General features: G+C 40.9%; 1 protein-coding gene across 1 annotated transcript in view; it reads right to left on the reverse strand.

Moving 5' to 3' along the window:
- Positions 1-1,859: 1,859 nt before the first annotated feature.
- gas8 (growth arrest-specific 8) overlaps positions 1,860-17,448 on the reverse strand; it is a 25,722-nt gene continuing 10,133 nt past the window's right edge. The window contains exons 8-12 of the mRNA XM_020515438.2: positions 14,808-14,894; positions 10,832-11,041; positions 9,044-9,109; positions 2,671-2,820; positions 1,860-2,047 (exon numbers count right to left, since the gene is read on the reverse strand). Of these exons, the coding sequence (XP_020371027.1) occupies positions 2,671-2,820; positions 9,044-9,109; positions 10,832-11,041; positions 14,808-14,894 (513 nt within the window). The 3' untranslated portion in view covers positions 1,860-2,047. The remainder of the gene's footprint in view (positions 2,048-2,670; positions 2,821-9,043; positions 9,110-10,831; positions 11,042-14,807; positions 14,895-17,448) is intronic.

Raw genomic sequence — 17,448 nt, forward strand, 5'->3', positions numbered from 1 at the left:
AAATGAACAAAAGCTTAGACTTCTGGGCAGAACATTCAACTGATGGATTGTGAAGAAGGTCTAATTGACTTATGAGCTCTGTAGCTGAAATCAAGGGATAAAGCAACTAATTAGACCTGCACAAAGATTAATAACTCGGGTGATGTGCTGGAGGAGATAGTAGGAACTGCAGATGCTGGAGAATCTGAGATAACGAGGTGTAGAGCTGGATGAACACAGCAGGCCAAGCAGCATCATAGGAGCGGGAAGGCTGACGTTTCGGGCCTAGACCCTTCATCAGAAATGGGGGAGGGGAAGGGGGTTCTGAAATAAATAGGGAGAGAGGGGGAGGCGGATAGAAGATGGATAGAGGAGAAGATAGGTGCAGAGGAAACAGACTGGTCAAAGAGGCGGGGATGGAGCCAGTAAAGGTGAGTGTAGGTGGGGAGGTAGGGAGGAGATAGGTCAGTCCAGGGAGGACGGACAGGTCAAGGGGGCGGGATGAGATTAGTAGGTAGGAGATGGGGGTGCAGCTTGAGGTGGGAGGAGGAGATAGGTGGGAGGAAGAACAGGTTAGGGAGGCGGGGACGAGCTGGGCTGGTTTTGGGATGCGGTAGTGGGAGGGGAGATTTTGAAGCTTGTGAAATCCACATTGATACCATTGGGCTGCAGGGTTCCCAAGCGGAATATGAGTTGCTGTTCCTGCAACTATCGGGTGGCATCGTTGTGGCACTGCAGGAGGCCCAGGATGGACATGTCGTCTGAGGAATGGGAGGGGGAGTTGAAATGGTTCGCGACTGGGAGGTGCAGTTGTTTACTGCGAACCGAGCGTAGGTGTTCTGCAAAGCGGTCCCCAAGCCTCTGCTTGGTTTCCCCAATGTAGAGGAGGCCACAACGGGTACAGCGGATGAGTTGAGTTATCATACAATGTGATGAGGTGAGGGGTGAACAGAGTGGGGCAAATAAATAAGGAACCTTGCAAACCTTCTAAACTTGTTGAACATAGTTGATATTCTCTTTAAGACAAATCATCAATGCAGCCGACAGAAAGGTTTATGAAAAAGCTTTAAGCAAAAACTCTGAATTTACAAAAGTATTTGCAACTGCAAATATGGACTGTTAAACATAATTTTAAATTTAATTCTGAGTTAATAGTGAGGCACAGTAAATATCTGCACCAGTGACACAGTTAATACCATGTATAAACTTATACAGATGAAACTTTGGTCAATCTGATCAAAAACAATACCTTCAAATATCATATAATTTTAAATGACATTTCTCATCTTGGAGATTACACTTTTTGAAGGATTTTTAAATGTCAGGTTTACACCGGGCAGGGCCTTAACATTGAATCAAACTGGGGCAATGAGCAGGGTTTGTAAACTTGATGAGTGGCAAAGAAGCCTCCCTGAGGATGGCAGGAATTTAAACAAAAACAGTGGTTTGACAACTACTAGGTTTGTCCAATGTGGATCTAAAAATTTAATGCTGCACATATGAAGACAAAATTTGATATAGGAGACAAAGTTTGACAGTATATTGGTTGTCAGTGAAGTTTCTCACAGAGTCTAGAAGTTGTAAATAAAAATTATAACTAAGAATGGTAGCTGATCTTGAGGATTGGTGGTGGAGACAGGAAACAGAAATGGTCACTATTCAAAGGGATTCTTTTTATTATTGTAATATATTTTCTTTTAAACTCATTTGACTTTGGAACTAGCAAATGTAAAAATGCTGAGGTGAACAAGTAGCTTTCCACAACAGCCTTGATGTGTGGAGGCATCAAGCATGAGAGATAAACTTTAAATGTAATTGAAATGGGCATTACCAAGTTTCTCAATTGTATACAGTAAAATCATGACAATTGGAAATAAGAAGAAGTTCAAGAATTTTATTATTATTGGTAAATTGCCTACAGCACTGTGCATGATTAATTGTAGAACATGATTATTTTCAAAAACTTGACAATGGGATCGTGAGGACAATTTAGGTGCTTGCTCCAGAAAGTCACCAGATTACCAGAGTCTGCAATTCATTGTGACAGTTGCCATAGTGACGGAACAGCCTATGGAAAAATGAATGGTACAGGATTGTTAACAAAATATAGGTAGGTGGTTGCTTGAAGTGAGAGGATTTTAGTTTGGAACTCATGCTTGAGATTTCAAAAAGTAACTAGAGTTTAGTTTTCAAGAAATCTGTAACTTAAAGTAGAATGTTATAGCTATGCATGAAAAACATGATTAGTGACATAGAATATTCCAAAGTTTTAACATGTTAGCTGCATTGAATGAAGCTGAGCTAGGTAAGATAGCCAGAAATTGTCAGATTTCTCTACACAATTTAGTGACTGGTGTTAAGTCATTAGCAAAATCCTGACGTTACCAGCAAAAAAAGGTGTATTCTGTGTTGTTCAAATTAATGGAATATTTATTCTGGTGTACAGGAATCCAATCAGATCCTATAAGTATACTTTAAATATTCATTCTTACTTTAAAAAAAATTGCAAGTTTCAAAGCCATGAAGTATTTACAAACTTCACTTCATTAATTTCTAGTGTTAAAAAGACATCCCCTGACAGGTTTTCTCAGAGCAATTTGTATTACATCATAATTAGGAATGTTACCAATCTTAGTTATTGGTAACCAAGTGTTGGACATATTATTAGGATATCTAAATTATACACCAGACCTATGTTGAAGCAGCAACCAGCCCAGCTGGGCCCTGACCAATCTTCTGTCCACAAAAGGCAGTCTCTAGTGGTTTGAATCCAAGCTCATCTACTGGAATTCCAAATGCGGTCAGTTTTGCTTCATATGTTCGCAGCAAATCGTTGTGTGCCTGTGTAAAAATCAGAGTGTCAACTTTTACTCCATAATCCCACAGAAAATATGTCCTTAAACTTTTACATTAAAATTATCTTTTCCATATTGCAACCATATATCTACAAAGAACCTGTATGAAAACGCGGCAAACAGACAGACTGTATTTAAATGGCGCCACCTCAGATTTCTGATTAATGCTTCAAAGCATGCTATATACAATGAATTAATTTGAATGCAGCAACTGTTATTAAAATAGCTGCCATATTGCTTATGTAATAACAGATTCTCACAAACAGGAGTGAAATTAGTGACCATTCATTCGTTTTGGATGATGTTTTTTGAGAGAGGAATTTTGGCCACAACACAGATCTTGTTTTTCAAATACTACCATGGAATTTTAAAAATTTACCTGAACCGTCAGAATATGCCATAGATTTTACCATCATTCGAAAACTGGCGCTGCCACCAGTACAGTGCACATTCAGTAATTAATTACTGGCATTTAATGGCCTAGAATTTATATACTCAAGCCTTGAATCAAGGCATGTACACCAAGGTGAGCTTATTTCCAGCTGAGATATTTATTTTTAAATATGATCTGTCAAAAGTTGTATAATTCCTGCATCTCTTTTCAAAAAGCTAACATTTCTTTACCTAAGGTTTAGCTATTAACAAATATTCAGAAACCACTGAGATATGGGTCATCATTACAAATTATTTTTTGCTGGAAATTAATGAATCACAATGGTGCAGCATATGCAAAGCAAATAGTTTCCTACTAGTTAGAGAAATAATTAACTTCTACTCAAAAGTCCTACAACTTATTTAAAGCAAGACTTATTTTTCAACAAGTATCTAAAAATTTAAGTGCACTGCTGTTTGGTAGTTGTCAGTGCCACAAATTAATGGTGATACTGGGTTAAAGGGACAGAAAGGAAAGAAATCACAATACCAGACTTGTTACAAAGTGACAGCATAGTGCAGCACAGAAGGTAGGTATTCCATTGGCTCTTTCAAAAAAATTGTTCATCAATAAGTTTGCAGTAATTTCTGGGCTGGATTTTCTGAGGGCTGGCAATCCCACATACATTCGTTTTATGAAAGAATGTGAGCTCCACATTTATTAAGGACGATTTTGCTCTGGACTCCCTCAGAAATGCAGAGCCGTGCTTCAATTCTCACAGTTTCTTCTAAATGCAGAAATGTCAAAGGAGGACAAACTATGTCTCCTTTTCAGCTGCCATATTCTGAAATGTCAAAGTCCTGGTAGCCAGTTTGACAGCCACTGTCAAGCCATAAGGACACAAGGTAAGTGTGATGGTACGATGCTGGCAGGGTAGTGGGGATAGGGTGCCAGGTAAATAGGGTGTCAGGTAAGAAGGATGGCAGCTGGGAAGTGTCAACTATGGCGGGGTAGGGTGCTAGATAATTAGCGGGAAGAGTGTCAGGTTAGTAGGGTGTCAGCTGGGTACAGTGCCAGGTGAGTAGAATATCATCTGCACAGGGTGCTAGTTGGGGAGCAGTAGGATGCCAGGGTAGGATACCAGATTGGTAGAGGGTCAGGTGCCACTAGAGTGTTGGTTAGGGAGGGAGTAGGGTGCCAGGTAAGGAGATAATAGGGTGGCAAATGGGTAGGATACCAAGTGGGAAACAGGGCAAGATGTCAAGTGGACAGGGTGCCAAGTGGCAAGGGAAATGGTGCAGTATATAGGGTAGGTCAGGATAGGTGGGAGAAATCAGGTCCGGTGAAGGCTGGTGTTGGGTCAAAGAGGTTCAGGTCTAGTGGTGACGAAATCAGGTCAAGTCGGGTCCAGTAGGGGCACGGGTTTCGGTCAAGTTGGGCCCAGTAGGGTCAGGCGGCAGCATGGGAGATGTCAGATCCAAGAGTGGTGTCGATTTAAAGTGTGGCGAGGGAGGGAACGGTGGTTAAGTGGTTGGGGGAGGTTTAGTTGCAGATATCTGAGTATACAGATTGATCCTGTGTATTCAGATTGACCCTGAGTACAGGAAATACCTCTCTATGTTATAATGGAGATTCCGCAGGGTTCACACGTACAACTTCTATCTCTTAACTACTGTCTGGCCCGCAAAAAATCTGGGACAATGTGTCTTTGCACATATTGAAAATGGTCAACCTCTCTTAGAGGCAAACATTATCTGACGTCATTGGACCTTGACAAGTTTCCTCTTGAACTATACTTTGTGCAAAGAATAACCATTATTATAAATTTTAAAGAACAAAGCTGTCAATAGCCAGGATGACTTTTGACAAAACATTCATTCTGAATCTGTTGAAAAGACAATCTGTTAGCATGACATTGGTGTGTTTCTTCCTAACTGAATTAGAATTGTCCAATGTTTATTTTAGTTAAGCCTGCAATATGGAACTATTTCTTTTCAAGTTCCACCCACTTCTAGCTATCCTCCTTTAAAGAGTACTTCTACAAGTATGTATTTTACCAGAAGCCTTCACAAAGACAATTGGACAAACTTCAAAACAATGAGGAGTAATCAGAACAATGGTCAACCACCAAAGGTATGTGTGGGTCTTTGTAATGTAAGGTTTAAGCTTGATTGGGCGATATACTAATGAGACAGTGTACATCACAACAGCACATTATGCAGTATCATATGGTCTTGCTCTCCCTTGAAGTTTCATGGCAAGGACCATGAAACATACCCCCCTCAGTGGTCAAGAACGCCCTCGACCGTGTCTCCTGCATTTCCCGCAACTCATCTCTCATCCCCCTCCCTGCAATAACAAACAAAACAGAATCCCTCTTGTCCTCACGTACCACCCCACCAACATCCGGATCCAACGCATCATCCTCCGGCACTTCCGCCATCTGCAATCCGACCCCACCAAAGACATTTTTCCTTCCCCACCCTTATCTGCTTTCCGGAGGGACCACTCTCTCCGTGACTCCCTTGTCAGCTCCACACTCCTCTCCAGCCCCACCACACCTGGCACTTTTCCCTGCAACCGCAGGAAGTGCTACACCTGCCCCTACACCTTCCCCCTCACTCCCAACCCAGGCCCCAAGAAGACCTTCCACATCAAGCAGATGTTCACCTGCACATCTGCTAATGTGGTATACTGCATCCGCTGTTCCCGATGTGGCCTCCTCTACATCGGGGAAACCAAGCGGAGGCTTGGGGACCGCTTTGCGGAACACCTACGCTTGGTTCATAACAAACAACTGTACCTCCCAGTCACGAACCATTTCAACTCCCCCTCCCATTCCTTAGACGACATGTCCATCCTGGGCCTCCTACAGTGCCACAACGATGCCACCCGAAGGTTGCAGGAACAGCACCTCATATTTCGCTTGGGAACCCTGCAGCCCAATGGTATCAATGTGGACTTCACAAGCTTCAAAATCTCCCCTCCTCTAACCGCATCCCAAAACCAGCCCAGCTGGTTCCCGCCTCCCTAACCTGTCCTTCCTCCCACCTATCCCCTCCTCCCACCTCAAGCCCCACCCCATCTCCTCCCTACTAGCCTCATCCCGCCTCCTTGACCTGTCCGTCCTCCCTGGACTGACCTATCCCCTCCCTAACTCCCCACCTACACTCACCTTTACTGGCACCACCCCCGCTTCTTTGACCTGTCTGTCTCCTCTCCACCTATCTTCTCCTTTATCCATCTTCTATCCACCTCCCCCTCTCTCCCTAGTTATTTCAGAATGCCCTTCCCCTCCCCCGTTTCTGAAAAAGGGTCTAGGCCCGAAACGTCAGCTTTCCTGCTCCTCTGATGCTGCTTGGCCTGCTGTGTTCATCCAGCTGTACACCTTGTTACCTCACATTCTCCAGCATCTGTAGTTCCTACTATCTCTGGCAAGATGAAGCTGTGTTTTTTAAGTTAATGTCTCCCTAACTTCAGCAGAAACTGTATATATTCTTTCATAGCACAACTGGAGCACAAATATATGTGACAGTGAGTGAAAGAACAATATGGAGAAGCCTCCATCTTTACTGGGAAGCTTCACCCAGGTCCCAATCCAAAAGTGCGGCTAAATTGGTGTTGAAGAGTTACCAGCTATTGAACTGATTCTGCTCTGGCTCTGAAGTTGAAATGAATAGACCAGCATACTATTGTATGCAATGGATAGCCGAGCAAATGATATTTTTAGAATCTCTAGAGGCCAAGTCAAGTCCACACTGACTCTCTGAACAACATCCCACCCAGACCCATCCCACTATCTTAGCCTACACATCCCTCAACACTATGGACAATTTAGCATGGCCAATCCACCTAACCTGCACGTATTTGGACTGTGGGAGAAAAAAAAAGAGCACCCGGAGGAAACCCACACAGACACGGGGAGTATGTGCAAACTCCACACAGACAGTCACCCGAGGGTGAAATCGAACCCGGATCCTCGGCACTGTGAGGCAGCAGTGCTAACCACTGAGCCACCATGCTCAGGAAGGGCATTGACCAAAAAAAGCTATGTATGAAAAAGTAACAAAAACATTTGATATTCACTTCAATCTACAGAAACATACCTTTTGCTGAGTGGGCCTACTTTAAGAAGTACACCCAGGGAAAAGGGGAATGCATTGATACTTCTAGCAATGATCCGTACAGGATTGTACAGAACTGTGAAAATGGCAGGTAAAAGGAAACCAGGCACCAAATTACTGTCAGAATCTTGGATGAAGTGTTATCTGATCCATGTTCCCCAAAGGCAATTTAACTGAACAGAGAAGCTGAAGTCAGGAAGCAAAACAAATTGATGATTTGGGAGAAGGACAGAGCCATACTCCACTGAGCCAATTTATGGGATATGCCAAAATTCAAAAGCACAGAAGTGGTTGTGCAAAAGCAGAGATGACAGGAAGAGCATTTATCAACTGCCCCTACCAACAGAAATCAATGTGGCAGAAAAGGCAGCCACAAAAATTGCTGTGCCAAAGAGCACAAAAGTAATTTTTTGCAAAAAGTGTCACTTTCAGATTGTGCATCACACCAACAAGTTTGTATAGAATGAATAAAAGGAGAAGTCTTCAACAGGCAACAAGATCTATGAAATAGAAGATATTGATGATATTGTGATGCTTTCCCTTGGACAAATGTTGGATGACAGCAGTGTTTAATCCTTCTGATACTGACCATGGTTGGAGAATATAAATGTTTTTTACAATTGCACATAAAACTAAATGGGCCAGGTGGGTTAGAACTCAAGGATCCACAGTATTAGCTCATACAACCGAAAATGGTACACTGCAACAGAATAGACATGCACTACTTTCTCCATAGTTGAAGCAGTCATCAACACAATCAAACAGAGTAGAGATGATATATTCATCAAGCTATCCAAATGGCAATTCAATTGCTGAACCAGAGTCATCAGGCAATTCTCTGTCTGTCCACAGAGGCCAGTGTCCCATCACCACATTACCCTTTATTTACACGTGCAGGGTACTTGACATGGTCCAGCTTCCCCAGAGCCAACTCTCAGAGTGAACAGAACCTCTGACACTCTTGTTTATATCTGTCAGCCAGGGCTCCCTGATTGGACCAGGTTAACAGCCCAGTCAGGGACCTCATTACAATCACTACAGCTTGAATTCCCAGTCTCCTCCAAAGGAGATGAGAACATGTTCAGACAGTCTAGCCAAGCTACCACATTAGGCATCCCATAAAAAAGTCACAGATTTGAGGGGAGACAGCAAAGGGATTAAGCTTTACTGTGTGGTATGTTAATTAGACTGTTTGCATCACAGGAGATGATACAATGTCACATGGTTTTACAACCTAATGACAAGATGATGTTTTCTTTACCTCAGGAGGCTAAAGGTTCTTTAGTAACATGAGAAGAATATTAGTCTCCAGGAATCCAAGTAAGTTGAATAATTTCCAAAATGTTTGGACAATTTCTGCTTCATCAAAATAAACCTCCAAAAGATTAAAGAAAATTGTTCTCTGCTGGAGAGCCCATGGTTTGTTCTTGTTATAGCAGACAGAAAGGCTAAGAATATACTGTACTTAGTAGAGGTTGTTTAAATCATGCAAGGTTTAGATAGAGTAAATAAAGAGAAATGGCTTCCAATAATTGAAGGATTGATACCTAGAGTACAAAAATTTCAGGTGCTTAGCAGATACTCAATATGTGAGGAAAGGTTATTTTTATGCAATGCAATGAGTGAAACACACTAGTTCTGGAGAAAATGCAAAGACACTGTAATATTACTACAATGCAGTAGTAGAACTCAATTACACATTTCACTCATACCTTACAAACCCGAGCTAGTTCATACTGCAAGTCCTTTATAACATTGTTCTTGGAGTCCAGGACATCCTGAAAAACAACCAAACATGTAAGACAACTGCTACATTCTATATATTGTAATCAGAGCTTTACATAATTTGTATTTATAGTTTAAAACTTAAGAAGCAATTTCTTTAAATTCATTCTTGAGATGTAATTATGCCAGTAAGATGAGCATTTGTTGTCCAACTATTATTACCCTTGAGAAGCTGATGGTGAGCTATTTCTTGAGCAACTTTCTATAGTTCACGTTTAGCTACATCTAGTGTTTTTTTTTTCTCTCTAGTGGTTTGACACAATTATACAGCTTGCAATACCATTTCAGATGGCTGTTAAAAGTCAACCACATTGCAGTGCATCTGCAGTAAATGTTAGCCAGTTCAGGAAAGGATTGCAGATTTCTGTCACTGGATATGAGTAAACCAGTTGAGTTTTTGGGATAACCTGCTAGTTTCAGTCACCATTACTGGGACTGGAATTTCATCCCTGCTTTAAATAATTAAAGTTAAGTTCCTCTAGTAGTCGTAGTCAAATTTGAACTCAAGTCAGTAGAACATTTATCAGAGCCCCTGGATCACAAATCCAGTAACATTACCTTCAAGTTACCATACTCAAAGCAGTTTCACTTCATCTTGAAAGAAAGATCATCCATATATTTCAGGCAGTTACAATTTCTTTGTTCAACATACATCTTGTTCGATAAGTGGAACTTGCATATATATTTCCCATGCCCTCATGACATCCGATAAAAAGTGTATTGCACACTCCAGAAAAAGGAATCAATGTGGGTGGACTTGGATGAAAGACACCGCAGAGTGGTTGCAGAAGAGTTACACTGAATGTATGAGATGGAGAAGACGGATGCCTGTGACATCCCATGGTTGCAGATATTCTGATATTATTTGTTACAAGTATCAGCAACACATTCAAACCAGTTGTGTTAGATGTTGAGCAGCCTTAAAGAGCCATTGAGAGTTTGCTCAAAGAACAGTCCAAGAGATTTCAAGATTTTATTTTTGTGTTCAGGAGGACTACATGTGGCTCTCTTTCATCTATAATGCCTAAAGACAGCCATTTTATACCAGGGATCACTTTCCCCTCCAACTGACCTATCATCCTGTTTCATAGATGGGAAATGTGACATCCTAACCTCTCAGAACCAGGTTGATGTCGTGCATATTTGATACCAGAACTCACTGGCAGTATTGATGAGGACTGAACCTGAAATTGGTGACCTCATTGGCAATATTGGCAGGCACTGCAGCTGGTCTGCCTACATGGTGCTTGTTTGGGGGAAAATCAAATTGTTCTGCCATGGATAGATGCCAATTTTTACTAACCATGTCACCAATATTCCAGCCACAGAATAATGTTTGAGGATTAAAATGATAAATCTCACCTTTTTTTGAAATTTTGTATGAGAATGATAAATGTACGCCAATATGATATGATTTTATTTGCTGTCATCTCTCAAAATATTTTGTTCATCCTTTTATATGTGAATATGTACAGATTTGAAAAGTGTTGTATTTATAGCTCCTTAAAGAATGAATCATAGAATCCTGACAGTGCAGAAAGAGGCTATTCTGCACCAACTCTCTGAAGAGCATCCCACCCAAAACTAAACCCTCCAAACCATCTCTGTAACCTCATATTGAAGTTTCCCAATTGTAGCCCAACCTTCAAACAACAAGAAGTCAATGCACTATGACAAGGTGAGGGAAAGAGAAAGGCAGAGCGTTCTAGCAATACCTCCAGTTTGCGACTGATCATACTGAGTGCAGTGGGGTCAAGGTTAGAAGCAGCGAGGACCTCATTTAGCTGTGCTTCTTTCTTCTCCAGGCACTCAGACAGGACACTAAGTTTCTGCTCAAGGATAACATTTTTCAAACCAGTTTTCTGCTGAACCTCCTGAATGGCTTTGTCAAACTTGTTATAAAGATCATCCCGTTCTTCTTGAACCTCAATAAAAAGAAAATCTATTTTATTAGATATGTGTAAAGTTAGGTAAAAACAAATAAACCATGTCAATTATATTAAGACTCATTCACATGTTGATAAGTTGGTGGATTTTGGAAGGCATTATTTGAAATTATGACAGTGAAACCTTACTTTTCTCACAATTCTGAATATAATTCTTTTTGTAAAATTATCATATTGCGTGTTACACAAATACCAACTCACCTGTTATCTATACATCTTGTAAAATTCATGGGATTGGACATATTTACTATCCAAAGATGGCTGTGCGACTGGTCATAGTTTCAGAAGAACTAAATTTTTAAAAATTATATACAACTGGCAGCAGTCGTTTTTCCAATTCCGTTTTTAGTCTCTGTAATTATTATTGCACATACTTCATCTGTCTTAACCCCATGCTTGATATTAAAATTTATCATTTGCAATCATCTTGCTATCTCTTTCACTCCTTAGTTTATTTTGATTTGTCATTACCATCGTTGTGAAAATGCTTCTCGTTGCTTTGCTTTAAGAAATTAGGCACAGCTTTTTGTGGATGGTGCTGGCAAGGTCAAGACTGCATCTTTTTAATTTTTCCTTATTTTTAATTGCAAACTAAAACTGAAAAGGGCTGGATAAGGAATTGCTGCACTTCTTAAATACATATTACTAGAACTTATTGTGAGTTGTGTTTAGATGCTTTCTTTCAAGCAGTGAGTGAGGTGAGATAAGATGGCACGGAACTAGACGGCAGGGGGTTAACTGATTTAGCACATCCCATAAATAAAATAATTCCAGTAGGTGGAGATCTTTCCTGTCATTCCTGCTAACTCCAATTTTACTATAGCCCAAAACCACGCTTATTCAAATGCTGTCTTGATATCAAGGGAAAGCATTCATTCCTTACCTCTGAGATGAAGCTCTTTTGTCCACTTTTGGCCTAAAACTGTAATAAAGTATAGGACTGTTGTTCTGGTAAAACCCAAACTAAGAATTTGAATGGGTTATTGATGATTGTATCACTTGATAGCAACAAAGATGACACTTCCAACACTTTGCTCATGATCCTGAGTAGGATAATGTGTGGTTATTGATTGAATTGGACTTACCTTTTCATGGACAAGATACACCTTAACAAAATTTCACTTTCTAAGGTTACCTAGCGTGTTACCTAGCTGAAAATGCAGTTAGCTATGAGGCTTGTCTTCAACATGACTTTTTTTTTGTTCATGTTGTGGCACAAGCCTATGCCATATCCAGTGCACATAAGCCATTTCTAGATATCATGGGGCACTAATTCATTTGGCTGAAGTAAGGGTTCTGTTTTGATTGGGACCTCACGTGGATGTCTGGATGGATTATCCATGCGGCATTTAGAGTCATAGAGATGTACAGCACGGAAGTCCTATATAAATCTAGTCCCACTTGCCAGCATTTGGCCCATAACCCTCTAAGCCCTTCTTATTCATACACCCATCCAGATACCTTTTAAATGTTGTAATTGTACCAACCTGTACCTCTTCCTCTGACAGCTCATTCCATTCACGCACCAGCCTTTGCATGAAAATGTTGCCCCTTAGGCCCTTTTTAAATCTTTCCCGTCTCACCTTAAACCTATGCCCTCTAGTTTTGGACTCCCCACCCCGGGGAAAAGACCTTGTCTATTTACTCTATCCACGCCCTCATGATTTTATAAGCCTCTATAAGGTCACAACCCAGCGTCTGACACTCCAGGGAAAATAGCCCCAGTACATTCAGCCTCTCCCTGTAACTCAAACCCCTCCAACCCTGGCAACATCCCTGTAAATCTTTTCTGAACCCTTTCAAGTTTCATAACATCTTTCCTATACCAGGCAGACCAGACTTGCATGCAGTATTCCAAAAAAAGCCTAACCAATGTCCTGTATAACCAAAACATGACCTCCCAACTCCTATACTCAATGCACCTGTTCCTAAGATTGAACTTCTACAGTCATGCAGTGCCCCACCATTATTGGGCGTGGACATGTTCATTGATCCACCTGCTCCCATTAGTTGCTTAATTGTCCATCATCATCTAGGCCTGAATGTGGCAGGACTGGAGGTTGGACTTGATCCACCGGTTGTGCAAATACTAACTCTGACGTTAGCACTGTCTTTCCTGTTCTTAGCATGCACATTTCACCAGGTTGGCAACTTATTCTTAGGTAATCCTGTTGCTGTTCCCAGTATGTTCTTCTAGATTCCTCATTTGAAGAGTTTTGGTCGCATAACTTGATGCAATGGTAGAGTAAGAGATATGGGAAGCCATGAGTTTACAGATTGTGGTTAATTCTGTTGTTGCTAATGGGCTACAGCTCCTCATGAATATCCAATTTTGAGCAACTAGATCTGTTCTTAATCTACCCCATGTGACATAATATGATGGAGGGTATCTTCAGTATAAAAGTGGGATTTCATCTCCACAAAGACTGTGATTATCACTCCCAACATATTGTCATGGACACAGGTATCTGTGGCAGGTAGATTAGGGAGGACAAGGCCAAGTAGGTTACTCCTTCATGTCAATTCTCTCTCCACCCTCCATAAGCTCAGTTTAATAGCTACGTCATTCAGGACTTGGCCAACTATGTAAATTGTCATGCAACCAAAGTAATCTTTGCAACTAACATTTAAGTGCACCAGCCAGAATATACTGACTCATCAGCTGAGGGAAGTCAGTGAACATAATTGGTAGGAACTTACCTTGTCCAAATTTTATCTGATGCCATAAACTGCTTGGAATCAATGTTAAGGGCTCCCAGGATAACTCCTTTCTGACATTATGCTATTATATCACCAGTGAGACAGGGATGGTGATGGAGTTCAAGAAATTTTCTGAAACGTATAATTCAGAGCATCGTAATGACAGGCTGTTGCTTACTAGTGTTTGGACAGCTCTCCCAATTTTGATATGTTCATCAGGCAAACTTTATACATTCATTTGGGCTGAGCATGCCTTTGCCTTGTTGTGGTCAAATCAAATACCAAGGACAATATTGGATCGATATTATTCTTATTAGAGTAATGCCAATGAATTGATACAAATGAATGGCTTGCTAGTCTATTTCAGAGGGCAGTTAACAGACAATCATATTGCTCTGGGTATGGAAATCCAGGTAGACCAGACAAGGACAAAACTAGAGTGCTTTCCTTAAAAAGGATATTAAAGAATCAGATGACAATTCTGTAGCCACATGGTCACCATTATTGATATTAACTTGCTAACATTTTTTATTGAATTGACTGAATTTAAATTCCACAACTGCCACGATTGGATTTGAACTCCAGATCTTCAGGACTCTACAGTCCAAGTCCTTGTAACATATTGATGGCATCATTAAAATTCTTGCTCAATGTTATTAATATTAATCTCTCTAACTTTAAGATTCGATGTGTTTCTGCAAGTGTCAGAAATTGCCTGTCTTATGAATAAATCTAGAGTAGTTTCCCAAAAGGCTATGAATTCTGGGAAAAAAACAACTAATCTTTCAAGACTGAGATGAATTGTTTTATTTCGTCAGGTAAGCATGTCACGGAGAATTGAGTTAAAGCAGCTAATGTGAGTTGAGGTACAGATCATCCAAAATAGAGCAAACAGGTGGCTACTTCTGTTCCTGTGGTCTGATTTCAGTTCACAACTTGTCTCACAACCACAGTCTTTCCAATTTCCCACCACATCATTAGAACCAGGATGACTCCTGCATATTTGAGAAGCTGCAATTTAGTAAATATTGTTATTGTAACCTACCTTGCAAAAACGCTGTTCTAATACTTCGTGCTCCCACCTGAACTGCTTCATTTCTTTATCCATAAGTTTAAGCTTTGCTCTAGCTCTCTGTGAAAAGAAAAATCACACGGTATGTCACCATAATGGTAACCTTTGAATTATTTTCAAAAGGCTATTGTTACCATTAACAAAAAGAATGGGCCACCTAAGCCACAGACATTTTATTAACTAGCCTCATAATCTACATGATTCACTGACAGAACTGTATAACACATCTGCTTTTTCCTCCACAAGATGGAGCTGTGTTGCTTCATGAAGGCTATTAGGCCTGAAACTACCAATCCAACCATAATCTTATAGTTCCAGTAGTCAAGTATTTAAAAGGAAAGCGGCTAGCCTGGTAGAAATACAAGTAGTAGCGTGATCAAATATGCTCCATTTGTCTGTCTGCAGCAACACCAACACTAAAGACTTGGCATCATACTTGATTTATATGAGTTCTGAGGAAAGGTCACTGGACCCGAAACGTTAACTCTGTTTTCTCCTTCACAGATGCTGCCAGACCTGCTGAGCTTTTCCAGCAACTTTGTTTTTGTTCCTGATTTACAGCATCCGCAGTTCTTTTGGTTTTTATACTTGATTTATAGTCCATTTGAATGGTCGTGTAAAATTAATTTCATTCAGCACTGAAGGTAAAGGTAAAGTCACCATAGTTCTACCATACCATAGGCCTGCTCTCTCATTAGAGAGAGAGAGACACCTGATGGAAGTTTAACCTGAGGGTCACACACCTTAGGCAAGGGAGCAATTGAGAAGGACAGCCCTTCATGATAATGTCAGATGGTGTGGGAACTACATTCCAAACAGCCATCCAGCCAAATGAGCTAATCATACAACAATTGTAAACATTCCACAGAACCTCCAAATCTAATAACATCCAGTACCAAGGAGGACCAAGTCAATAAGTATACAAGAACATTACTGCATCCAAATTGCCCACCCCCTGACTTGGCTCACATGCCCAGTCTCTACTGGATGGAGGAAAGGGGCAGTGGGTGTGTGAGTGGCAAATCCCCAAATTTCCTGGAAATTTTCAGTCATATGGGAGGCAGGCAGGCCGGCTAGGGAAAGCAGGGGAAGGATTTTTTGCCAAGGTAGCCACTTGGCCACGGAATGAAGTGATTGGTGTTAAGGAGTATTTTTGAAGGATGAAAAAAGTGATAGGATAGGGAAAAAGTTCCAAGGCTTTGGCCTATGTGGCTGATGGCATGTTAAGAGCAAAGGCAGCCAAGATGCACAAGAGACAAGAGTTGAAGAATTGTTAGTTTTGAGGGAGTTAGAGATACAAAGGGTTGAAAATCATGGAGGAATTTGCAAACAAGGTTAACAATTTTAAAATTAGTGGGTTGAGAACCAACATAGATCCGCATGCACAATGGCAGTGGGTGAGGAGAGTTCAGTCCATGTCTGCATATAGGGAGTAGAATTTTGAATTATTTCAAGATGGCGGAATATGGAAGATCGGAAAATCAATGAGTAAAGCATTAGGCCAGTTAAACATGGTGATAACATGAATGATGGTTTTAGCAGGACAGCTATAACAGCTCATGTGAAATGAAGGTCTTTGTGCTGTTGAGGATACAAGGTTTGAGATAAAGGTCAACAAGTTGAAAAAGACTTGCATTTATACGGTGACTTATATGGCTGAATGGTTTCCCAAAGTACTTATTAGCCAATGAAGTATAGTCATCATTGTAATATAGGAATTTATCAGCTAACTTATGCAAAGCAACCTTCTCAGATACTAACAATGACCAGATATTCTGTTTTTGTGATATTGATTGGGGGATAATAAATATTAGCCATGACATAGGGGATTACTCCTGCTTTTCTTCAAAATAATGACATGGAATCTTTTTGTTCACCCAAGTAAGCAGATGGGGCCGCAGTTTAACGTCACAACTGAAAACCAGCACCTTCAAGAATCCATCAATCAACAGAAGGTGACCTTGACTTTTAGGCCTAAATACTGGAGTGGGACTTGAATCCACTATCTTCTGACTCAGATGATAGGGCTATCAACTAACATACTGCAAACATTTGGGTCAAATATCAAAGGTTGTGAATAAACTTAAATAAAAATACTGTGAATGCTGGAAGTCTGAAACAAATACAAAAAAGTACTGAAGAAACTCATCAGGTTGTGAACAGTTTGGTTCAGCTCAAAATGGACACACCAGTAGGAGTAGAGAGAAGTGGTAGTGATGCACAACTCATCTGTAGTGTACAGGGGAACTATGACATCAGATAATGCTGTTTAGTGGCAGCATGTAGATATAACATTGAGGAGATCAAGAATAAGCACAGGAAAAAGAGCAGGCCTAGAATGGAGGTCATGACTAAATAGAAAAGAGTGGAACTTAGTAATAGTAGGAACTGCAGATGCTGGAGAATCCGAGACAACAAGGTGCAGGGCTGGATGAACACAGCAGGCCAAGCAGCATCATAGGAGCAGAGAGGCTGACGTTTCGGGCCTAGACCCTTCATCAGAAAAGGGGGAGGGGAAGGGGGTTTTGAAATAAATAGGGAAAGAGTGGGAGGCGGATAGAAGAGGGATAGAGGAGAGGATAGGTGGAGAGGAAACAAACAGGTCGAAGAGGCG

This window comes from Rhincodon typus, chromosome 15, assembly GCF_021869965.1.
Source record: "Rhincodon typus isolate 14 chromosome 15, sRhiTyp1.1, whole genome shotgun sequence".
Taxonomy (NCBI): domain Eukaryota; kingdom Metazoa; phylum Chordata; class Chondrichthyes; order Orectolobiformes; family Rhincodontidae; genus Rhincodon; species Rhincodon typus.